Below are 27,165 nucleotides of genomic sequence, written 5' to 3'. Positions count from 1 at the left end.
TACTCTTTCTACTCTTGGTTAGGTTGATTTACTCTGATGAAAAGGAAGGAATTTCAATCGGGACAAATCTCTTCTGAGTGTGCAGTGACGAGAAACGCGGTCATTATACATCGACAAACGTTTATTTTTGCAGCATACAATAACCAAATAAATTGGACACATGGGTTTGTATGAAGCCCTGTGTGTTCTGTGCCATGTAGGTTGTTTTGGCCATTGAAACAGTTTTTACAGCGCTTATCCAACATCAAACCTCGTAAGAAAATGGTTTAAGTAAGCCTTGGAACAGACAAGCTTCAATAATTCGTGTTCCGGGTTATTTTGCTCCACATTTTAAGGAAATTTAGGTTCGCCTTAAACGCTACACAGTCGAACTTTCCCCATGGTAATTTATTCGTCCGTCACCGGAAGACTTTCCTATTGAATGCCGCATGCACTTCCCAGCCAATTATTTCACCGAGGCAACCGGTCAACACCTGTAAGTCAATAGGTTAGTATCCGGAGGCAGGGGAATTCCGATCGATAGACCGTTGCCCTAGAGATAAAATATATGGACCATCTAACGTCAACAACTTCATAGTGTAACTCAATGTGTTTACAATGTGTTTGTCGAGAGATCATTTCTCAAAGGTTATTTTGTGACTGCATCTGAAACTGCCACAACCTAGTAACCAGAAGACCTTTCGCAAATAAAGGGACTTCCTTTGTTATATTTCATTAATCAGCGGTTCATTAAGAATTGTGTGAAAAGAAAGAATGAAATAAGGCCAAGAAAAATAAAAAGTTTGTTTCTCATCCTAGACATATTTCAAAAATGATGCGGTGACGCGGTTTTTTTACTCTCAATTTTTTTTATTCTTCAATCAACAAGAACGCGGAAAAAAATGAAAACAACATATGAATGCATGCAGAGATAAATGCACAGCAGTGTTGCTTTATTATTTTTGTAGAGCAACAGTTCTGTGGTTTGACTTGTATGTGCAGCAATGCACTGTTTTGACAGCGTAATATAACATATGTGTACAGTTCTGAATGGAACGTTGGTGTCAGTTATTTTGTTTACAGTTCTGTTTTATTTTTGCCTTTACGTTTTTTATTTTATTTCCTCATGAGCAGAAAAAAAAGTTGACGCAGCGGGTCTGAATTGACGCGGGCGAGGATGAGCATCAAACTTTCTATTTTTCTTAGCCTAATCTATTATTTTAATATTATACACGGTATTTCAAATCATGTATAAATGTGTAAATATAAGGCAAATGTTGGTGTCGCACATAAATACGTAATGCACATCATCTTTTAGGATGGCGCCATCACTTATGGTTTTTTCGTCTTCATTCCATTCACTGGATATATGAGTATTGTGGAGTGTTAGACACATATGTTTCCATCAACGTCTAACAAACTCCGAGCCTTTGATTCAAGTATGTGGAAGTCCACAAATGTAGTGTGTTTATATATAACAAGTATCCGGTGATTCGAATAATATTGATATTCAAGTTTTAGAATAATTCTCGAATAACTACGAGGGGTGGGTTCTCAGAGCACCTTGTGCTTGGCTGCAATCATAAAACCAATATCTCTACAGGCCTATATTTCAGATAAACCAGGTATGAGAGTACTCTGAGGCAAAATACGCCTAGAGAGATATATTCAGACTCCCAAACATTTTACAATATATTTCAGATCTACTAGTTGTGTGGGCTCATTTCGAAGTTCTCAGGTTAAATGAAGTTTTCAACGTATTATTTTTTGTAAAAATCGAAAATTTAACTATTACCCCAAGACATGACACAGATTGGGCGGCAATTTTCAATTTTAAACATCAATAAATATCAGGTAATTTATTTCTGTAGTGCCAGATTTTGCAAGGTGATGCCTGGTTTTCAAACTTGGTAAGGAATGGTAGGAAGTTTCAGTTCGGAAAGTTTGAGCAAAAATTTAAAGCATATAAGTTTCGAGGCGCACACTACCTCGAAGGTGAAATTATACTACCCAATAAGTAGTATTTTGACTTGTTCACTCTTTCAGTTTCTTGATTACAGGTGATATATTCAGCAAGAAATTGCTGACCAAAACAATTTATTATTCAAAACAAAGCAATATCTTAAGTCTGGCACACATAAGTACATATTAATTATTCCATCTGTTCTTGACAGATTTCGGAATGGACGCTAACACAAACGGAGCCGCTCACCACTACAGTACTGACTTCTACATCTAATGGTGATACCTCAACAAACGCTGCAGGTACATCCGTTATTACCTTGTGTAAAACATCTCTCAATATCATCATTGCATACGACCAAAGAAGACATCCACAGATCCAGTACTTCACTGCTACCCAATAATGTTGGAATTCTGTTATCCAGGTTGATGAAAATAGAAACAATCACGTCATACAAAATTTACCGCAATACAGTCAGAAGAATGGGACAAGAAAATCACTGGTATTCATGTCAGGAAAACAAAGTTTGCAATAATGTTGTTACCCTGATAAGATATTCTAAGGATTTCGACATGATCGCACTCGATAAGTTGGCACTACTAATTGATACATTCAGTTGCAGTACATAGCGAAATAAAATCTTGAAGACGTACGATATGAACAGCATATCAAGGGTCTTCACTTAATTCTGTTGAACATGAACCATTTATTGATTACAGAGTCTGAGATCGCCATTTTTAATTTATGCATTAGTTCGATATTCAATAACGTCATTTCCGTTGTAGACCTTGAAGTGATAACACGTTTCCGTTAGTAACTTGTTTACTCTTCATTGCTTACCCACTCAGGAACATGTGATCCAATATATGTTTACGGCATTCAATGGCCGGTGACGTCAGTGGGACAGTATGTGGAAATTCCATGCCAAGGAATTGACACCGAAGGTAAATAATGCAGCGTAGTAACACATTCCATATCAGCTCGTTTTATACATACACATTTTTATCTATTTATTGATCATTTACTTATTCGGTTAGTTAGTCACTTTTTTTGCTTTAAATAAATAAAAAGCGCAGCTATATGTTCACTTGTGCTTTTCGTGCCTCCTAAATTTATTGATAACACAGACCATTGAAAAGGCTCGATTTCATCTGTTTCTAGCTATTGCTACTCGTTACTGTACTCAAGAAAACAACACAGCATTCTGGGACGAACCGGATATGACGCAATGTTACAGTTCTTCAAGGTTTTCTGAGTTGTACATGACGGTGAGTACGCATTCACGATTCCGATTCTAAAACTCGCCATTGTATCCAAATAGAAGAAGGATTGTGTAAGTCGAGTAAAAAACGAAAGAATTTGATCTAACACATTAATAAGGACGATTGCACTTGATAATTGATGTTTAATCAAGTTGATTTTGAAAAGTATTGAAAGCCAACACGAAAGCCAACTCTAAATATTCTTCAAAGATTTGGTCGATTAATAATTAAGTGATTTAAATACAATTTTTAATCTGTAAATAGCCTAAATTCGCCTTGTGACACTATTCCTCAAAGAGCAATAGCAATTTTTTGTTAATTTCCCCATTAATAGCAAAATGCTATACCTTCAGTTGACTAAGAGTTTGTCCTTTCCATGTCATGTGCATCATCTGGCCAACGGAACTGATTTCTTTTTGGCAATAGGTGGAAACTCTATCAAGGAGTAAGCCGTCGAATTTGGAAATTGCCTACGGGTTACTTGAAAACAGCACAGACCTTGTCAATATGATACACTCCACTGATGACGTCACCATCATGGCCGCCCTGACGATAACGACGTCGGAGATTGCTAGTCGAGACATTGAACGCGAAGAAAACTCGGCGCTTCTGGACCTGTACTTTCGGGTACGATGATATAATGACCCCATTCATTCATTAGACAATGTGTAAACAGGTTTATTCGAGAAATCAACGAAAGCTTTTGTAGAGACAGCTGGCAGAAGAGATGAACATACAGAAATTTGATATCACAGATGTGTCTTTGTCACACACACAGAAACTTCTACGCCGGAAAGGATTTACAGATACACGGATTCGCTAAAATATGCATACAGGCAGACCTGTGTGAAAGCACGTATAAAGACAGTTACATAGAGAGACAGACAGAGAGACAAAGATACAGACAGACAGACAGACAGACAGACAGACAGACAGACTGACAGATAAACTCTCAAACTCAGAGCAGGAAGGCTTGCTCAGTTTATGAAATGGTTGATTGATTACATCGTTCGCAGTAGTTCTTTTTCTGGCACACAGTCCATGTAGCCGACAATGAGATGCAAATGATATGCGGTTAAGGTCTCCTCAACTAACTTTCAGCTGGTTCTTCACTTTCTACTATTTTTATAGTATTTTTTACAGAGGCACAGACTTATTCTACCTGCAACTTAAAACTGATAGTGATTTTGTAGCTCATTCTTTACTATTTTTCATAGTTTTTGGTAGCCGGTAACAGACACTTCGTGTTCGTGTCGGCTACATGGACGATCTGCCCTTTTTCTCGTACCAGCCGGTCTCCTATAAATCTCTACATTTCATCACATATAGAAATCAATGTTTACTGTTATTGGTAGACATAACATCTGTGTACTCCATCAGCACGCCTGTTATTGTGTTTTCACAGGAGTACTTGCGCCGTGTAAGTAAACTACTTGGATTAACGGATTCCTGGGCATCAGTTGCCTCGGTAAGTTAAAATTATTCGCATAGCATCTTAGCTAAGATCGTCAATTTGCGTTCCCGCTTCTGTACTGTATACACTCGTCTTCATCTACTTAGCTGCAAGCTATTCGGAGGATTTGTTTAGCCCAGAATATATCCTCTTGTCGAGCTTTATATCCGCACCGTGGTGTTACGCATAAATCAAGCTCCGGCACATCTGGCGTTGATTCCATGGAATTTACAAACTGCGCTATAGATATTCATAGGCTTTGACATCATCGCCGTCGGCCTATCACTGGCCGTTTTACAAAATTTCATCCATTTTTACACATTGGAAACTGCTCTTACATGCCAAGGTACAGTCGTATACATAGTCTATTACGCCCTTACAATAGATGATATTCAGTTTACTTATACATGCGTACTGGTAGAAATCTGTGTTCGCCAAGGCCCTTTACTTCTACGTCACCGTTGAGATATTCAAACTTCTTAGCCACATCAGTGTATTCTGGATGAATTATCACGACTTGGAGTGCATACTTTACGTAAAAATACAAGATAGTGGTTTGTACCTTATACTGAACGTAATTTGCATTTTCCATTTGCCTAAAAATTCTGTGTAAGTGTACTCAGAAACTTTATAGGAGCATGGAAACAATTATAGGTGGCTAAGGACGAATAATTGAGAACAAACATGTACAGTGACTTTCAAAACTAAGCGGATATTGATAAACTATTATTATTAAACTTATTATGCTATTTACGAGAGGCTCTGTTTGAATGGCTCCATTTTGAAAGCACTGGAGATGAGCGATACTTCCTCAAACAACTGTGGAATCAACCACGGTCTCGTGAGGTATCGCTTCCAGCTGTTGCTAATGGAAGGCTAGTTATTGACGACCAAGAATTGAATTATGAAGCAAGAGCATTTTAGGCCAAAGAGCAACTTGGCCTTTGTAATCTATATACGTCTTGGCATAAAGCAGACTGCATGTTAGAAATTCTGATTTAAGTAACACTGTTACAGTCTTCCTGAAATCAATACTTACTGTGAATACATTCGATGTTATGCTACTGGAGTCATCTGCATGCCATATGCAACAATAACGCCCATCTTGTATTCACAGTCCTTAGCATCGCCTCTGCTGAGTAAACTGTTATGGAACACGGAGCTATTAGCCAAAGAATATGCAAATTACCAACTTATTCAAGGACAAACAGACATTCCAGATTTCCCATCATTCAACAATTTATGTAAGTGTTCATATTCTTTGTAATCTTCAAAGCTGTTCGCTTTCCTTAATAAGATGTTGACAACCTTTGAAATGACAGTTTTGGGATATTATAGATAGTCTGAGTGCATGAAAGAAATTGTGTGGCATTTTCTTTGTCGATACAAGGTTCTTAAGAATAAACGAACTTCATGTAAGCCTAACGAGATTTTCTGGAGTATCTTACCTTATATATTACAACGATTCTGTGATTTATGGTGCGATAGTTATCGTATTCTACATGTTACTGACGGCATGCGTATAATCGATATAATCTTTCAGATGTAGAGCTTAGGCTGTATATGAACGAGTCTTTCAACGGATGGACTTTTATACCTTCCTGGTACGATGAGGAATTTCATTACGTGAATTTAGACAAGAGGATGACAGACAATATAATCATTCCAAAAAAATCTGTGTCACCAGGTAATTTATGGATGGATGGACGGATGGACGGACGTACGTGGGACGTGGTACGGGGGAATGTAGATATTTTTATGAATTATTGAGAAAGCGATATGTGACGTGAAGTGGTTTTACGAAAGATTCGTAGCATATTGTTTCACAAAATCGACGATATACCTATGTAATCATTGTATGTATGTATGTATGTATGTATGTATGTATGTATGTATGTATGTATGTATGTATGTATGTATGTATGTATGTATGTATGTATGTATGTAGGTAGGTAGGTAGGTAGGTAGGTAGGTAGGTAGGTAGGTAGGTAGGTAGGTAGGTAGGTAGGTATGAAGGTATGTATTTTCTGTCTGCCTGTCTATCTATCTATCTATCTATCTATCTATCTATCTATCTATCTATCTATCTATCTATCTATCTATCTATCTATCTATCTATCTATCTATCTATCTATCTATCTATCTATCTATCTATCTATCTATCTATCTATCTATCTATCTATGTTTAGATAGGTGTATCTACGACTGTATGTTTACGAATTGTATCTTCTTAACAATTTTACTTGTATGTTTTCAGATTGCTAATAGAGTTTCACTTACACAATGATATGTAAACGTGTCTATGACTGTCCTTGTCTATTTCCGCAGGTACCAATTTCCTCAGCATTGTTGGAATTGCTTATAGAAATCTAGAAAGCTGGTTCGGTACAGAAGTGGATGCAGTTCTGAAAGACGCGTGAGTAACTGGAAATTATTTAGACCCAATATTCACAATTAATACAATTGACAAGCAGATGGTAACATCTGTTGAAATATGATTTATCACATCAGAAGCGCAAACTGAAAATTTCAAAAACAGATCACGAAACGTTAGAAAACTTGTCATTATTCATATTTCCTGCATTCAATTGATGTCGTTCATCTTTTCAAATGCAATAGATTTTTTTCCTTTTAATTAATAAATCTCCTAGATTTTTTCCGATATTTGCACCTACACATATGGTGATATGATATGTTTTCTTTCTGTTAGCGAGACGGAGAGAAACTATGTCCTCAATAGTCGAATTATTTCCGCCATGGTCTCACCGCCGATCGTCGATCCGGAAGTCCCGGTTGAAATCACTTTGCATCATCTGGACCTGTCGCCAAGTTTCTTCGATCCGACGTGCGTCTTTTGGAAATTTTTGTCAAGGTTGGTGAGGCTTGCCTTCGCTGCAGCTTTGCTAGTTTGAATGTTTAACGGAACAGCATTTGTTAAGCTTTTCAGCTTCAAGATAATTTAGTAGTGAGCTTCATAGTTCCTTTGTTTGTCTTGCGTTCAAAATCCAAAGTTCAAAAGTTGCACCCTGCATGTTTGTGTGGACGTATTTTGTACACATGATGTGTAAATATGTGTGTACATGATTATGTGCTGTCATCTGGAGAATATAGGCCTCAGCTGCATTATTTATGAATTATGCCACACTATGACGTAGACTACGAACCACTAAATACATTTAACCTACATTTAACCTACATTTAACCTACATTTAACGTGTAAACTATAAAATAAGCTCGAGTAAAAAGAATTGTGGTAACGAAGGTTACTGACGTAATGTTCCAATGACAACGCCAAGAGAAATAATGGGACCCGACTTACATATCTTTAGAATCACATCGTGCTTTATGTAGCATACTTGCATTATTCTGTAATTGAAATGAACAATTCAAAGATAATTCAATACAAACGGAAAGGTCAATATAATATGTGTAGTCCTGTGTTTCTTCTCAGTTCAAAAGTTTGGTGTATAATTATGTTTTGGAATTAATCAAATTTTGGTGTCAAGTTAATGATAGCTTTGTAGGAGTTTGCCATGTAAGAAAGACTGAACGACCTCAAAAACATAATTAAATTCAGTCTTTGGAATGCCTTCCCTTGCAGTTTTTTACAGTTTTGTAGCTTGTTTTATGGTACGATGTCGAAGCTTGACTGAACCGAGCACACTGACACAATATATTATTTTAACCTAATATACGAGACAACATTCAACATTATAGTCCGTGGGCTGGAGGGGCACACCGTGCACCCCCCCCCCCCCATAAACCTACTACATGGGTATTTTTTGTTCTTTAGGATCTGCTGAACTAGAAAAAAGATGTTAACATTGGATATTTTGGGATGCACTACCTATCTGGGCTGGTTTTTGATTTGTATGTACCGCAAAAAATGGCGAAAAATGGGTAGGGGTAGGGGTACTATATCCTCCCCTACATTGAGTAAACTAGCATGAAATAGCACAAACCATACATTTTGGAAAGCTGAGATTCTGCTCTTTATGATAAACACCAACTTTAGCAAAATTAATTTGTGTACATAGAATAGGACGACTTTAAATTGAATTTTTTGACAATTTTGAAATTTTTTACCCAAAATACCATGTTACAATTGTGATTTACTTTTATTAAGCAAAATTTTGACAGCTTTTTGTGTTTGAAATATTTATTCCCACATATTAAACAAGAAAAAAAGTGTTAACATTAGATATTTAACTATACACTACTTCCCTGAGTCAATTTTGAATTGCGTGTATCTGTATGGGGTGTGCAAAAGCTAGGGGTAGGGGTACAACATTCTTTCCTTGATGAAGTAAACTGGCTTGAAATGCCATATACCATATAGTTTTAGAAAGCTTGATACTGGGCTTTCTAAAATGCATAAGTTTTAGTGAAAAAATATGACGTCATAGAATTGGATAACTTTAAATCGATTTTTTCTGGTAATTCAGCAATTTTAACCGGAAGAAAATACGATAACTATTGTTTCCTCCCTATGAAGCAAATCAAACACATTTATGGATGGATGTTATTTACTAATTGCAATGTGCTGAAGAAGAAATAAATGTCAAAATTGGGTATTTACAATGCATTATTGTCTCTACTCACTAAAATAGCAAGTTTTGCTACATTGGTATATCGTGAATGGGCATTTTATTGTTATGCAATGAACTAATGCACAGGCTTAAAAAGAAGACTCGAAAACGCACAACATAGTCATATTGCCATTTTCTCCTTAAAGTAAATAGATTATTGAGACTGTCTATTGTTATAATTTACTTTTAAATATTTTTTTATAAAATAATTTTGATTAAGGCGTATTTGGAAAATTGTCTATGCCTCCTTGTCTTACTTATACAGCAAGCATTACTAACAATCTATTAGGCCGTGGCTAAAGGGGCATCTACGTGCACCTCCCCCCCCCAATCACACAGGATAATAAAACCTGTATTTTTCAGAAGCCTTGGATCCCTAGAATAAGAAATGGGATTTTAACAGACAAAATATAGGGACTCAATAGCTGTTACGGTCATGTTTTGAAGGGTACCACAAAATCACGATTTTGTGACCCACATGGATTTTTGTCAAACCTGTCTTCATGTACGTCATCTGCTGAGCTTACTGTTTAACATGACCTAGCTTATGGGGTATCATTAGAAAGGTGATTTATTCTTCTTGAAAATGGTATATAGCAATATGCAATATCTTCTATAGTTTTTATGAAATAGGGCCATAATTTACCCCATACCCCAAAGTTTATGTCGCAAATTACTGTCAAAACTAATCTAAATTCCACCAATTATTTACCTATACATAATACAAAAGGCGATACTGTGTATTAACTTTGTGTTATTTGCTACAGGTACATGTTAGAAACCTGGAATAAACTTTTAACAGAAAAAATATTGGGATCCTGTAGCTGCAACAGTCATATTTTGAAGGGTTCCGCAAACTCACAGTATTACTGATCACATTCGTTTTTGTTAAACTGATCTTCTTGTAAGTCTTCTGCTGAGCTTATTTTGAACATAAAGAGGCATATGCGGTATCCATTAGAAAGTTATTTACTTTTCTTAAAATGATATATTGCAATATGCAATATCTTCTACAGTTTTCATGAAATAGACTCAAAACTTACCCCATACCTCAAAGTTTTATGTCGCAAGTTACAGTAAAAAAAATGTAAAATTCTACCAATTATTTTCCTAGACACTGTACAAAAGGCAATGCTTTGTGTGAAAATATATTTTATTTGGTACAAGGACATGTCAAAAATATGAGTTAGACTTTTAACAGACAAAATATTGGTATTGAATGACTGTTATTGCGTGTTTTGAAGGGTACCGTGAAGTCAGAGTATTACCGACTCGCATATGTTTTTGTTAAATTTGTCGTCTTGTAAGTCTTCTGCTGAGCTTACTTTTTAGCATAACCTAGCATTATGGGCTGCCATTACAAAGACAATTTATTTGGCTTTAAAATGACATATTGTAATATACATTATCTTCTATAGTTTTCATGAAATAGGACCAAATCTTACCCCATACCCCAAAGTTTTATGTCGTAAATTACTGTCAAAACTAGCATTTAATTTTGAAAAATTCTATAAAAAAGACAAACTTTGTATGAAACCTATTTTATTTGTTACAGGGACATTTTCCAACTATGAAAGATACCATTAACAGGATAATTATTGTGATTTAACAGCTGTTAGCATCATATTTTGAAGGATAGCAGGATATGTTGCTGAAACCCGTGAAATTTTATTAAACACTTCCATGAAATTTATCTGCCAACCTTTATTTTGATCCGTAACCCAGATTGTAGGGTATCATTACAAAGATTTTATCACTCTTATTTTAGCATATCATAAGTGCATTATCATCTTAAGTTGTAATGAAATAGCAAAAACCTCATCACTCCAGCCCTAAGTTTGATTGCAAACTACATCTGTTCTAAAACTTTGATGTTTGCGAATTTGGGATACGGTGTAAGTTTGGTCCTATTTCATGAAAACTATTGAAGATATTAAATATTACATTATGTCAGTCGCTTTTGGCAAAAAATTGTCTTTGCAATGATAGCCCATAAGATAGGTTAGAGTAAAAAGTAAGCTCAGCAGATGACTTACAAGATGACACATTTAACAAAAACACATACGAGTGGGCAAGACTGTGACTTTACAGTACCCTTCAAAACATGACAGCAACAACCATTCAATCCCAGTATTTTGTCTGTTAAAGTCTATCTAATATTTTTAAACATGTCTCTGTAGCAAATAAAACAGATTTCATACAAATCATTGCCTTTTGTAGTATGTCTAGGTAAAAGTTTGGTAGAATTTGAAATCGTAGTGACAGTAATTTGCAATATAAACTTAGGGGTATGGGGTAAGTTTTTGTCTTATTTCCTGAACACTAAAGAAGATATTGTATATTACAATATGTTATATCAAGGAAAAAAAAACCTTTTTAATGATACCCCAATAGCCAACTTATGTTAAAAAAATAAGCTCAGCAGATGACTTACTAATAAGACAGGTTAAACAAAAACGTATGTGAGTTGGCAATACTATGAGTTTGTGGTACCCTTCAAAATATTACTGTTACAGCTACAGCATCACAATATTTTTTCTGTTAAAAGTTCGTTTCAAGTTTCTAACATGAACCTGTAGCAAATATACTAAATTTAATACAAATCATTGCCCTTTGTATTACGTCCCTGTAATAGTTGGCAGAATTTGAGATTAGATTTGACTGTAATTTGGAACATAAAACTTTGGGGTGTGGGGTAAGTTGTGGTCCTATTTCATAAAACCGTAAAAGATATTGCATATTGCAATATATTATTTTAAAGAAGAGTAAATTAACTTTCTAATGATGCCCAACTTGCTACGTTATAATAAAGCTCAGTAGGCGACTTACAAGAAGACAGGTTTAACGAAAATGTATGCAAGTTGGCAGTACTGTGATTTTGCAGTACCATTCAAAATATGACTGTTACAGCTAGAGCATCTGGATATTTTTCTGTTAAAAGTTTATTTCAAGTTTCTAACATGTACCTGTATCAAATAAAACAATTTGATACAAAGCATTGCCCTTTGTATAATGTCTAGGTAAATAATTGGTAGAATTTAAGATTAGTTTTGACAGTAATTTGTGACATAAAACTTTGGGGTATGGGGTAAATTTGGTCCTATTTGATGAAAACCATAGAAGATATTGCATATTACAATATGTCATTTGAAAGCCAAATAAATTGTCTTTCTAATGGCAGCCCATAACTAGGTTATACAAAAAAGTAAGCTGAGCAGAAGACTTACAAGACGACACATTTAACAAAAACATATGCGAGTCGGTAATACACTGACTTCACGGTACCCTTTTAACATGCAAGTAACAGTCATTCAATCCCAATATTTTGTCTGTTAAAGTCTAACTCATATTTTTGACATGTCTCTGTACCAAATAAAATATATTTATACAAAGAATTGCCTTTTGTAAAGTGTCTAGGAAAATAATTGGTAGAATTTGACATTAGTTTTGACTGTAACTTGCAACATAAAACTATAGGGTATGGGGTAAATTATGGCCCTATTTCATAAAAACTATAGAAGATATTGCATATTGCTATATACTATTTTCAAGAAGAATAAATCACCTTTCTAATGATACCCCACAAGCCAGGTCATGTTAAAGAGTAAGCTCAGCAGATGACGTACATGAAGACAGGTTTGACAAAAATCCATGTGGTTTACAAAATCGTGATTTTGCGGTACCCTTCAAAACATGACCGTAACAGCTATTGAGTCCCTATATTTTGTCTGTTAAAATCCTATTTCTTATTCTAGGGACCCAAGGCTTCTGAAAAATTACAGGTTTGTTATCCTGTGTGAGTGGGGGGGAGGTGCACGTAGACGCCCCTTTAGCCCGGCCTAATAGATTGTTAGTAATGCTTGCTGTATAAAGTAAGACAAGGAGGCATAGACAATTTTCCAAATACGCCTTATCAAAATTATTTTATAAAAAAATATTTAAAAAGTAAATTATAAAAATAGACAGTCGTCAAAAATCTATTTACTTTAGGAGAAAATGGCAATATGACTATGTGTGTGCGTTTTAGTCTTCTTTTTAAGGCTGTGCATTAGTTCATTGCATAACAATAAAATGCCCATTCACGATATACCGATGTAGCAAAACTTGCTATTTTATGAGTAGAGACAATAATTCATTGTAAATACCCAATTTTGACATTTATTTTCTTCTTCAGCACATTACAATTAGTAAATAACATCCATAAATCTGTTTGATTTGCTTCATAAGGAGGAAACAATAGTTATCGTATTTTCTTCCGGTTAAAAATACTGAATTACCAGAAAAAATCGATTTAAAGTTATCCAATTCTATGACGTCATATTTTTTTACTAAAACCTTATGCATTTTAGAAAGACCAGTATCTAAGCTTTCTAAAACTATAAGGTATATGGCATTTCAAGCCAGTTTACTTCATCAAGGAAAGAATGTTGTACCCCTACCCCTAGCTTTTGTACACCCCATACAGATACACGCAATTCAAAATTGACGCCAGGGAAGTAGTGTATAGTTAAATATCTGATGTTAACACTTTTTTTCTTGTTTAATATGTCGGAATAAATAATTTCAACACAAAAAGTTGTGAAAATTTTGCTTAATAAAAAGTAAATCACGATTGTAACATGGTATTTTGGGTAAAAAATTTCAAAATTGTCAAAAAAATTCAATTTAAAGTCGTCCTATTCTATGTACACAAATTAATTTTGCTAAAGTTGGTATTACTCAGAAAGGGCAGTATCTGAGCTTTCCAAAAATGTAAGGTTTGTGCTATTTCATGCTAGTTTACTCAATTTAGGGGAGGATATAGTACCCCCTACCCCTACCCATTTTTCGCCATTTTTTGCGGTACATACAAATCAAAAACCAGTGCAGACAGGTAGTGCATCCCAAAATGTCCAATGTTAACATCTTTTTTCTAGTTCAGCAGATCCCAAAGAACAAAAAAATACCCATGTAGTAGGTTTATGGGGGGGTGCACGGTGGGCCCCTCCAGCCCACGGACTATTACGCATTTGAATTTAAACGAGGACATGAATCACATGGCACATTGCCAGTGACTTTGCTTATCTTTCACACTGAGCATCTTATCTTTCCCTCATTTTGCATAAATTTCCTTCATGTCAGGGGTAACGGGCTCATAAACACTGTTAAGGTACTTAAATCCATGACACTAAAGACAGACATTGATTAATTCACTTGACTTTACCTTTTCCCTGCATAGCGATCGCACAGGACGGACTCTCGTACGGTGGATGTAATTTGAATGCATGAATCAATTTATTCAGAGGAATATTTGCAGCATCGTTACAGAAAAAAACTACCTAAAACAGCGGTAGGTCGGAGATGATTCATCGGACCAGAAAACTAAGAGCAATTGCGAATCCAGAAGTACCCGGGAGCTATACTATGTCCATAGATATATTATTGCATTGTAAAATGTTGAATTCTAGTTTAATGATTTCTCTGTCTGTTCGACAGTGATGGTTCAGAAGGCGTGTGGAGTACTGACGGCTGCAAAATGAAACCAGAACTGTCCAAGGATGACGTCACGGTCTGTCAATGCTATCATTTGACAAGTTTTGCCATTCTTATGCAGCATGAGTATGTTGAGGTTCGTGTCTTCTTGTTTATTGTGTTATAAAAGTAATCACTCCATTACGCGACATAATTCCGGATATACTCGTATAATTTACAGACAAAGCAGGGCTTATCGTGTAGCTTCGAGTGTTCGCGTCGACATGTAGCTTTGAGTTTCTGACTAAGCCTAAGTTAAGGTGGTATTGTGTCAGTCAAATTTGAGAATGTATATTGTCCTATAAGCTAAATGATATGACAGCCTTTTCATTTTTGGGTATGTTTTAGTATCAAGATCGATTTTTCTGAGACAAAATAACAATCAATTTTGCAAAAGTCCTATACAGAAGCTGACAGGTAATTTTATTGCATTTTGGTAAATTTGTATTTTTTTCTTATGAACAGGTTGTACATTTTACTATAAATGAGTTTTTATGTTTAAAAACGTCTAATAGATTTTTCATTATCATTATATTCAGCAGAACTTATAACTGACAATAAAAATCAGATGCAGAATTATATCGATACTAGAAAAATGAAATGCTACATTCTTCCCTATCTCTTCCTCTCCATCTGTCTGTCTGTCTGTCTGTCTGTCTGTCTGTCTGTCTGTCTGTCTGTCTGTCTGTCTGTCTCTCTCTCTCTCTCTCTCTCTCTCTCTCTCTCTCTCTCTCTCTCTCTCTCTCTCTCTCTCTCTCTCTCTCTCTCTCTCTCTCTCTCTCTCTCTCTCTCTCTCTCTCTCTCTCTCTCTCTCTCTCTCTCTCTCTCTCTCTCTCAGCATTTCAGGTAATTGTGTGCTGACATTCTCCAAACTTATTTTCAGATCGACAGAGTTCACGACTTTGCCCTCAGCATCATCACTTACATAGGATGTACAATATCGCTGATAGCTCTGAGTATTACATGGGTCATCTTCCAGATAATAAGGTGTGATATCGTTGTTATTAGGGTTGAAGCGCATGGCATTAACTATATTATTTCGTCAGTATGATCAAATCATTTCCCGTTTCCATATTAAATCACAATGGGAATGGGTCAATCTATCAACTTACGTTTGTGTTGTTTACGACACACCACGTTGACTGATGAGATGCCATGGTGAGTGCCGCCTTTAATTCGGCAAACAGGATGTTCTCTGAGTCTGCAAACAAAATTGCAATCACTTAATAACGCAGAAATTTTCGCGAGAAGGAAGTCGCTAAACATTTTGTTGTACTCTATCTCTGTATGTCTAGTCACTGAATCTCAAAATAGACTGATACTGCTACATCGAACAGTATGATACAGTGTACATAATCTAAGTGCAAAACGGTGTGGCGGTGTAGTGCAGTGTAGTGTAGTGTAGTGTAGTGTAGTGTAGTGTAGTGTAGTGTAGTGTAGTGTAGTGTAGTGTAGTTTAATGTACTAAATATCATGTATTGTATTTTACGATGTAGTACACGCAGTATAAAGTGTTATGTAGTATGATGCGGTGTAGTATAGTGTAGAGCAGAGAAGTCCAGTCCAGTTTAGTTTTGTTTAGTGCAGTGGAGTGGAGTGTAATGTAGTTTAGTCTAGTCTAGTCTAGTCTGGTGTAGTCTTGACTAGTCTAGCGTACTGTAACATACTGTAGTGTAGTGTAGTTTAGTGTGATGTAGTGTAGTGTATAGCTCTGGATGCTTTGGCGAAACGTGGGGAGAATTTCTTTACGCGCGGACGCTCTGTGCCTTCCTCACCACGGCAATCGCCCTCAATATTTTAGAAAAAAACCTTGTGAGCGCGCCGCGCCGTGAAAGATCCAAAATGGCCAATGTTTTCTTGCGATAAGTAGCTGTCGCGCGGGTAGTACAGTGTAGTTAGACTACCAGACGGCAGTTCTCGGGTTTATTCGATTCGGTTTTGCTTTTGCAATCGTTCATGCAGCAGTTTTAGCCGGTTCTCAGAGTTGTTGCTTTAAGTGCGGCGCACTAAACATGTTTTCTCTATTGATCGGTCCATGTCGGTAGGGTATAAAGCGTCCTAGTGTAAAAATAGCCCTCCCAACGTTCTCCCACTGGTGCCAGGACTGGGTCCGGTGTAGTTGCTATACTAAGATTATGATGTTGAGCACGTAGTGTAACTTTTGTAATAAAAAGTAAGTGTTCGGTGTATTTCATAAGAATGTAATAGATTAATGTACAAGTATATGGTGTTACTTGAGGCCTTCTCGAAATACTTACAAGGGAAAACATTAAAATGCGTTAGGACACATTTGATTTATTTCGAGGCTTTTCTTGAAAGAAAGCAGAACGGATCGAAAAACTAAACTTTTGGTTGACTTGTTTTGTTTACCGATCAAAGTGAGGGGAAGTTTATGGAACGTCGAAGGCTTCAACAGATAGTTGCAGCAACAGTAAAGCTCGCTGATTGAATATGCGTGTCAAAGAGCGGAAAGGGTTTCCCGGTTTTGATTATACTCATGTTGTCAGTGCTAACTCTGAAACGCTCCAGTACTATCAATAATGGCAATGCGATGAAAAAAATGCCATAAGCAGACTCACACTAAGAGACCATGCCTTCATATGCCAGTTATATATGAAGATACGAAATCCCAGCTTTAATTTGAAACCATAGACAGCCCCTTCTATAAGTTGGGAGCGAAGGTTCATTGTGTTGCCATCGGAATATGATATCACATCGCCTCGACATTCCCTTTCAAATTTGGTCGCACAGAAAGTACAAAAGGTTTCTCTTCTTCCCACAGGAGTATTTCATGCGAACGAAACAGTATCCATAAAAACCTGGTGTTTGCAATCGGCGTTAGTCTTATCGTCTTTCTAGTCGGTATCAACGCCACGGAAAACGCGGTAAGTTTACAGTGAAAATACAAGAACTATTTCTATGCATATTTTTCTTACCAAATGTCATTTCCATGGCAAACCCTAATCTAGCAAGCGTACAGAATTTCTAAAAGGGCAATGTGTTTATTGCGGAGAAATTGATGTGCTCGAAAGCTGCCTGGAAAATACGGCATATCGGCGTGGTCATACAACGAGTTTAATGAATGAGGATAATCGGATGCGAGGACGTGTGCAACAAATCGTGCTTTTCTCAAAGCAAGAACGCTATATTTTTAACAATGGCACGATTCTTTTCGTTCTTTTTTGTTGAATATGATCAGTTGAAACTGTAATCGACCTACAAAGCAACAGCATGAATCAAGATCCATTTCTCGTGACAGTTTTCCTAAAAATTACATCTGATCTCACATTAACAGATGCAAGTTATCTCATTGAACTTTACATGCGGTACTGAGAAATATCAACGATCGCCCTCTATCGATACTCCTGAAAATTATTTTCCATGCAAAAGTCAAACTAAAGGGAGTCTTCTGACTCCTCTCGTCTCAATAAAAGCTATGTTGTTTACAAAATTGTTTGCTATGCTTATAATAGCTCTTGTTTCATGAAAAATATTTCACAAAATTGTTTTCGTGCGTTAACACTTGAATTCTGTCTTTATACGGCTTTAATAATTTTTATTATTGTTTATTTTCGTTCAGATCGCCTGTACCTTTATCGCTGTCTTTCTTCACTATTTTCTGTTGAGTTCATTCGCTTGGATGTTGGTAGAGGGGTTGTATCTGTACACCCAAATTGTGAAAGTCTTCACCTCGGGGACGAGTAAAATGAGAATATATTACATCATCGGATACGGTAAGGCTGTGTTTTACTGATGACAGCGGTATTTAAGGTAGAAAGCTCCTCGGGGACACAAATTTGGACTCTCAAACTTTTACAATTCTTTTCTGATATACCACTTGTGGGGGTTCATTTTAAAGCTCTTGGTGTAAGAAAACTTTTTATTGGATTAGTTTGTCGAAATTCGAAAATTTTATTTTTTTCCCATAGAGTTAACACAGGGATGGTGGTCATTTTGAATTTTAAATATCAATAACTCTTGGGTTATTTGTTCCCTAGTACCACAATTTGCACTGTTACCCCTGATTTTTATTCTTGATTTTGAAAGAGAATGCTTAAAAGATTCCTCAAGGAAAATTTGAGAAAAAGTTTAAGTCTTTCACTTTCGAGGCGCATGCTACCTTAATGTTGCTGGAAATGGACTTCTCTCTATGTAGTGAAGATAGGGCACTATCTATGGGTCACAGAAAGGCAAATCATATCATTTAAATTTGATCTTGCAAATATCAGGTCATAAAACTCCTCGCAAAATACATGCAAAATAGTACACATATGATACGAAGACACTTATCGAGTAATTTTTATTATAGTTTGTCCAGGAATATTTGTCGGTATTTCGGCGGCAGCCAGACCCGAAGGCTATGGAACGCCATCATAGTAAGTATGGATGTCTTTTGTGTTAGGAGCACGCTTGGTATAAATGCAGCGCACGATTCAGTCAGATAATTAAGTGTAAACCTACACTGTCCCTCAGGCGATGTATAGATCTGTATCGGTCTCCTTTGATGTTCCAGTCAAAGATAGATAAACAACACCCCGGTACATTTGTCTGCATTGTGTGAAGGCGTACGGTCAATTACAAACGACAACGTTGATGACGAAGAGGACGACTATGTCAGCGATGATAATAATGATGATGATGATGATGATGATGATTATAATGACGATGATGATGATGATGATGATGATGATGATAATGATGATGGTGATGATGATGATGATGATGATGATGATGATGATGATGATGATGATTTCCACCGTAAATTTAGACTAATTGTAACAATTACTATCACTATCTATGTTGTCGCTCAACGACCCTTAACAAGGATGAAAACCTTTAGATATTTGTAAATAATTGAGTTTATGTTATTATTCTTCACAGTTGCTGGCTTTCTTCTGAAAACAACTTGACATGGGCGTTTCTTGGTCCCGTCTTGGGTATCATCGGAATTAACATCTATCTTCTGACCAGAGTGATGATGGAAATAGTCTCTGTACAAGGAAAACACGTGGACAAAAGTACCAAATTGACCAATTTAAAGTACGTACGAAAAGTCAGAGTTCGAACTTTAATATTGCTGGTAATAGCACGTCGTTATTTAATTTTTGATGATCGAGAATTTACTGTAAATTCTGTATATCCTTTGTCATTGTTTGTTCTACGCCCCAAATCACATTGAAACATCAACTTTATAGCTTATGAACACGGCATCTCTACGTGTAAAATGCACCGTCAGTGTTTACATTTGAATTGTAGTCTGGACCATAATTCAAGTATTCACACATGTACAACCTGAGTTTACAAGCTGAATACTATGATTCTCCACATGCTCTGTGAACTAGAACAATAAACTGAAGTTCATATTTACAACAGCAGATGTATTTGTTTCTGACGTGAAATAACCATGTCCCACGACAAGAAATATTTGTACACGTTACAGTTAACTACGTTCAACAATAGGATGCTGAAAAACCCTTTATAACCAATTTAAACTATGTTTAATTAAAGTTTTTATTTCTGATATCCAAGTTACAAAGGCACATGCTCTTTATTCGAATTTGAATTTATTGTTTTATTTTTTCTCAAGAAATAATGCGAAAGCTACGGCCATTCTTCTGCCGATACTGGGGCTCACGTGGATTTTTGGGATATTTGCCATCAACGAGAGACTGGTTGTTTTCCAGTATCTCTTTACCATCTTTAATGCATTCCAGGTAAGTGACCATGATATGAAACAGTAGTAAACCAATATATCAACTATAGAGGGCGATCGACCAGAGTCGCCAGCGAGGTATGCAATCCATTTGCAGTCAATGTTTGAGATGATTAACGGAGTACGTACCAGTGTGTATAGGATAATGATCAAGACGGTGATATCTATTTAGCAGGCTTAAGAGAATGGGTTACCAAAAGTTCGATATAGAGTTGGTAACTTCTCATCCTACGGGCAATGTACATGTTATTGCAACGTTCAGACACTGACTGGATCCGTGGGTCTAATATAGATAGCAGAGTCATTAGAAATTCATCGTCCAATTATCATATACTAGCTTTGTCAATACCAGTGAATTTGTGACGTCATCCCCAAATTATAACTAACAATATCCGATTATCCAGAATTGAGGCCGATTTTCATGCAAACTTTGCACTCCATAATGTACTCGACTTCGCCTCGTTCATGCTTCGCCTCGTACATTACGTTGTGCAAAGTTTGCTTTCTTCCATTATTCGCCGGGAGGGGTAGATTATTGCTTAATTATGTAATTTTAAGGCTATTCTACGGCTGGTGAATATTGTCACCCAGGGAGCGTATTGCTGGGCAAAACGCACTTGCCCAAAAAGAGCGAAATATTCAGGGAAAAAACTTGGAAACAAACCATGGCCTGTGGCTCAATTAACGAGTCGCTTTGTTACCATGATGATGTCAGCTGTCTTAAACATGATATATAGAAATATTTACTCACACTCGAGTTGTTATGATAACAAAATAACGTCTAGTCAATGGATGGTGCTATTCGTTCTGTAAACTGAGAAATGGCACAACTCGTTCGTTATTGTCTGTAGAAAAGGCACGGCAATGTCAGTTGCTTACAGAATGGAATCAATGTTCATGACGTTGATAATAGTCTTTACCGATACAGTTACGATATAGCTGCAGTGACTCAGGCTTACCTCGCAATCATTACTTCTTACATGCAGGGTAATATCAAATCGGCTGATTAAAAGTTATCGGATACATGTAACCGATACCTCCGATATCCGAGCGAGCAGAATAGCCAATTTTGTCGAGGGGTAAAATATACTTGAAGGTGAAACTTAAGAGGGGATTATCAAGACTTAAGCAGTCTTAGGACCTGGAAGTCTATACCAGATCATTGCTAAGACCGCGAAACAAATCATGGACAAGATCGGCAGTTGACAAAGACGCCGCCGTAATTTGAAATAAGTTGACATTACATTATACTAAGCCTCCATTAAAGGATTTACTCACAATTTATTGGTGTACAACAAGTCTCAAAAGGCTAAAAAAGTGGATATGTGGCAAATTACAGAGCTGAAGATGTAACTATAGCTATGGCATTTACTGTTCTTTGTGGGGCTTACCGAAGAGGTTTAATTTCTTAATTTTATTCACAGTTAACGTTATCCTTTCTTGCCTTTGAAATCAGGGTTTATTCATATTCGTGTTCCACTGTGCGATGAATTCCGAAGTAAGAAGTGCTCTGAAGAGAAAACAGAGGAATTGGGCTCTCACAAAGAGCAGTTTTGGGACGCCCTCTGTCGGTGTCAGCCCTGACAACACCAAGGTGCGTGAATTTGTGTTGATCGTCCATATTGCTCTGTGTTGGTCTCTCTGTTTCTTTGTTTGTGTTCATGTGTTTCAGCTTTTTTCATAGGTTTGACCTTAAATCCTATTTCGATCGTCATGTAGATGTTGAACAACAACTCCTGTGAAATGTGAAGTGGAATCACGTGCCGCGTTCATACTGTTCTAAATTTCTCATCTGAAATTATTTTATCACTTAGGATCGAAGTACTATAGAAACTAGAACACGGACTAATTCAGCTACGATTGCTAGCCGACAAACTACGATTACTTCCATGAACGTCTCTGCTGCAATCAGTATTTCCGCAAAGACGGGATCTCCGCTGGTCGTGACCAACCTCGAAGAAGCAATTGAGGAGTGTGAAGTAAGTATTATGGTAGAAGGCGCCAAGGGGACAGATATTCGGACTCTCAAACTTTTATAAATCTTTGCTGATCTATCACTTGTGGGGGTTCATTTTAATGCTCTCGGTGTAAGAAAACTTTTGACCGTCTTAGTTTTTCGAAAATCGAAAATTTTATTTTTCTCCGTAGAGTTAACATGGGGGTGTTAGCCATTTTGAATTTCAGATATCGGTAAATCTTGGGTAATTTGTTTCTCTAGTACCAAAATTTTCACGATGACGCCCGATTTTTATTATTGATTTTGTAAGAAAGTCATTGAAAGACTACTTGAGGAAATTTTGAGCAAAAGTTTAAAAGTCTTTCATTTTCGAGGTGCATACAAGTACTTTAATGCATTTTCTAATACACGGTGTGCGGCAGTGGTTTTTAATTCGCCACCATTCAGCGATACATTTCATTTCATTACACCACACCACACCACACTACACTACACTGTAGTTTACCTCAAAACCGCGCACTTAAGCATAACGATATTTCAATGCACTGCATTACACTGTACAACAGTACAGAACACTACATTCAAAACACTACACTAGACTGCACTACACTACACTACACTACACTACACTACACACTACCACGGTACACTACACTACAATACCGCACTACACTACACTACGCTACACACTTCACTACACTACACTAGACTGCACTACGCTACACTACACTACACTACACTACACTACACTACACTACACTACACTACACTACACTACACTACACTACACTACCAACACTACACTACACTACACTACACTACGCTACACAACACTACACTATGCTACACTACACTACACTACACTACACAACACAACACTACACTATATATATATATATATATATATATATATATATATATATATTATATAATATATATATATATATATATATATATATATATATATATATATATATATATCCGAGTCAAGGTCTTTGTTTTATCGGCCGACATTGTCACTTGCTTGTGCAGGATTCCGTTGAAATGCAATCATCCACCTCGTCCGTGAGATCGCAACCTCGTTCGCAGCACCCTGCAGCTTTGGAGAAGCACGACCGAGACAACGCTTCACCGACTGAATCCAACGAACTGGACAAGTATGCTGTGCTGCGGAACGGTAGTGGAGTTTCCCGCGCTTCGTCGGTAGCCACAAAAATGACAGAGGTGTCAGACTGAACAAAAACACTACAGTTGGTGAATGTTTTCTCGTCCTGATGAATTTGATCGTTCAATAAAATTCCCCGTCCTCTATTAATATTTTTATATCTGCATTTGAATTATGACTAAGCGTTGTTGTTGTAGTTGTTGTCTTATATCATCGTCTTTGAACTCATTAGTAAAATGTATTTAGTGTATTTACCAGATAGGTAGTTAATTATACTCCTGATTACTGTTCTTTGGTTTAAGCACAAACATCTAGATATACAGTAAACAGATTTAGATTCTGTAAACATTACCACACATATCTATAACTAAATTCACCAAAGCAGATTTTTCACTGTTGTTTCAATTCATATATGTAGTGTTATACATGTCAACGCACTTTTGAAGGTGTGTTCATCAGTTCAGATAGCCGGATATTTTCTCACAATGCCCAAGACGCCGGCTCTTTAAAACAATTTTTGAACTCTTTGGATATGTATTTACGCAGAAAATAATCGATCAAGCACATGTAATTTGATTGTTTCTGCAAAGACGTGATATTTTATTCACATTTTGTCTTCGGAGTTATTATTTTTTTTAAATGATTGGGACCATTACCGCATACCTCTGAACGACTATTGTTGACAATACGAATAGGAGCACTTTCTTGAGAGGTACATTTTGGCGGGAAGGGGACGGGATGGACGAACGGAGTGCAGAAATTCAAATATAACAAATTTATTAACTATATACCAACAACATATTGTTAAACTTTAGAATTAGTGAGAAGTTTCATGTTTCCAGAAACGTCAACAAGGCATGTGTACTTTGTCGTCTGTCGACAACGGGTAACTTTCCTGGATTTTGCTTTGTTAATTTGCATAAATATGGCTGCCTACTTCACCAATATCATATTCCGTCCACGCAGTCTCAACGTTTATTCAATAGTCACTATGAAATCAACATCTACGCTCTCACCTTTAAAATTGTGATGCACGTGACCACAGATTAGTAATTTACGTGGGAACGCTCAAGGTTTCCCGCCTTAAAATATCGTTCATCAATGCATATGACAGCTTTCTTGTCACTGCTATTCGTTTTTCAACACAGGCGCCGATCTGTAATATATGTGTCGTACTAAAAAAGGAACCTCAAATTACACAGCTCAAGTTACGGAAAACGCTCGATGAGCTTTAGGTACCGTAGAATAGCTATTTATCTCGTTAAATACTTTGAGAGTATCAACTTCTCATATTTTAATATCGATGTCACTCGCTGAGATTTTTTGAATATATTTCAATTTTCTGTTTTCATTTCATCTCTACAACTTACAAGTTCACATGTTCTCGAACTATTCGTTGCACCATAGTTTGTCAAAGAAAAGTGATGTTACATTTGCAAGACACCAGGAAAGAATGAAATAAAGAAAGTGACGATAAACTCACCAAAAATATGTATATATCAGCAACAGATGCTCTGTGCAAAATATTTTGTAAACGTTGTGAATTAACAAATATACAAATGTTGAATCCAAGAAACCATTTTAGCTGCAGTGGCGATTTAAAAATGAAACCACTGTTTTATGTCAGGTTTGTGCATCAGTAGCAGTCTGTTGACAGAGTTTAAAATTAGTTATAAATGATATACATTATCAGCCAAAATTAGCCACTAATTGACACACACACACAATAAAAATACACAAATACATACATACATACATACATACATACATACATACATACATACATACATACATACATACATACATACATACATACATACATACATACATACATACATACATACATACATACACACACACACACACACACACACATACATACATACATACATACATACATACATACATACATACATACATACATACATACATACATACATACATACATACATACATACATACATACATACATACATACACATAGACAGACGAGAAGAAAGACAAAGGATGAGTGCACTTAAGTTCTTCACTTCAAAGCAAACACAATTATATAATGTGATAGACACTGCCAAATCTGCCTAGATGACAAAACTAAAGTGAATACATATTATTTCGTTTATTGTGTAGGAGACACTCCATTCATGGACCTCTACGTCATTCTGTGTAAATGTACCAAGAGCAACACTCCATATCTTTGTGACGTAGATGTCTCATTCAGGGGTTGTTGTACGTTATCATACTTGTACGTATTTACATCATCTGTGACAAGAATCAAGATACATATTTTTATATATATGGAAATTGCAACGCTTATTTTAAGACTCAAAAAATAACCGTTTTTGCCGTAAGACAAAATCTTTGATTGTGGCTTTAATTGTAGAACAGACAATCATTTACATGTACTTACTAATAAATGTCATTATTTTTCATCGAACTGGTATTTTAGTTAATTTTGAGATCATCTCAACTGCATACGCGTCAATCACCATTTCTACATCGTCGCTCTTATCATCATCATCATCATCATCATCATCATCATCATCATCATCATCATCGTCTTCGTCGCCACCAGCCATATCATTATTATCGTCGTGTCATCATCAACAATATTTTCTTGTATGTATGTATGTATGTATGTATGTATGTATGTATGTATGTATGTATGTATGTATGTATGTATGTATGTATGTATGTATGTATGTATGTATGTATGTATGTATGTATGTATGTATGTATGTATGTATGTATGTATGTATGTATGTATGTATGTATGTATGTATGCACGCACGCATGTATATATCTATGCATACATATTTATACTTAAGGCGGCATACGTATGAATTTATTTGTGTGTATTACATTAGGGAGGGTGATATCACCAATATGCTCCACTGGCGACATGCATAATGAGGATCGGTGGAAACCCACAATTGGCTAAAATAATCTTGTCACGCAATATATGCAGACACATGTAAATTTGATGGTAATAAATGGTAAACTGGCCATCCTGGTAACTTCAAAGGCCTTGGAAAATAGTGACTGTCTATGCTGATTTGCACATAATTTGGCAAATTCTCCCCATCTCAAAGATTGTATTCTTTAATATTTGAGTAGTAAATTATGATCTTTTTCAACCAGCACAATGATAGATTTCAACTTACAAATTTTTCAGCACATCCAATTTTAGTCTGCAGCAAACTAAACTACCTTTCCTTATCCCATCTCATCTACAGTGTCTCCCTGTAGACAGTCATCGTTTGGTCTTCTTCACGGATACAAAAGCTATTCAAATCCGCCAACCTTTATTCCAGTACCGGAAAAGCATAAACGTAATTAAAGCTCTTAAATTTTTTATAATATCTTTCGTCGACAATAATATCAGTTTCAATTTGCCGTGACGTATGAATGATGAATTCGTTCAGGACAAATAAAAAATCGTATATTAATATATAGATTATATTTTATCTGCGAACCAAATTTTCGAAATAAGAAAACAGATATACTATCCAAATCGTTCATAAAAGCATCCGGAGCATGTGTTATTTCATTTTATAAACAGTTCTTCGAAGAACG

At 36.2% G+C, this 27,165-nt stretch overlaps 1 protein-coding gene across 1 annotated transcript in view; it reads left to right on the top strand.

Annotated features, from left to right (window-relative positions):
• The window catches only part of LOC139121906 (adhesion G protein-coupled receptor L2-like), a 95,378-nt gene extending 69,352 nt beyond the window's left edge, over window positions 1-26,026 (top strand). The window contains exons 11-29 of the mRNA XM_070687211.1: window positions 2,154-2,244; window positions 2,791-2,886; window positions 3,104-3,210; window positions 3,631-3,831; window positions 4,610-4,672; window positions 5,775-5,901; window positions 6,201-6,344; window positions 6,986-7,073; window positions 7,368-7,529; window positions 14,722-14,854; window positions 15,641-15,744; window positions 17,540-17,642; window positions 18,338-18,491; window positions 19,067-19,133; window positions 19,639-19,797; window positions 20,345-20,471; window positions 21,927-22,064; window positions 22,285-22,449; window positions 23,460-26,026. Of these exons, the coding sequence (XP_070543312.1) occupies window positions 2,154-2,244; window positions 2,791-2,886; window positions 3,104-3,210; window positions 3,631-3,831; window positions 4,610-4,672; window positions 5,775-5,901; window positions 6,201-6,344; window positions 6,986-7,073; window positions 7,368-7,529; window positions 14,722-14,854; window positions 15,641-15,744; window positions 17,540-17,642; window positions 18,338-18,491; window positions 19,067-19,133; window positions 19,639-19,797; window positions 20,345-20,471; window positions 21,927-22,064; window positions 22,285-22,449; window positions 23,460-23,663 (2,433 nt within the window). The 3' untranslated portion in view covers window positions 23,664-26,026. The remainder of the gene's footprint in view (window positions 1-2,153; window positions 2,245-2,790; window positions 2,887-3,103; window positions 3,211-3,630; window positions 3,832-4,609; window positions 4,673-5,774; window positions 5,902-6,200; window positions 6,345-6,985; window positions 7,074-7,367; window positions 7,530-14,721; window positions 14,855-15,640; window positions 15,745-17,539; window positions 17,643-18,337; window positions 18,492-19,066; window positions 19,134-19,638; window positions 19,798-20,344; window positions 20,472-21,926; window positions 22,065-22,284; window positions 22,450-23,459) is intronic.
• The last annotated feature ends 1,139 nt before the right edge of the window (window positions 26,027-27,165 follow it).

Source organism: Ptychodera flava, chromosome 2 (assembly GCF_041260155.1).
Source record: "Ptychodera flava strain L36383 chromosome 2, AS_Pfla_20210202, whole genome shotgun sequence".
NCBI lineage: Eukaryota > Metazoa > Hemichordata > Enteropneusta > Ptychoderidae > Ptychodera > Ptychodera flava.
This window is presented reverse-complemented; position numbering and strand designations above follow the sequence as displayed.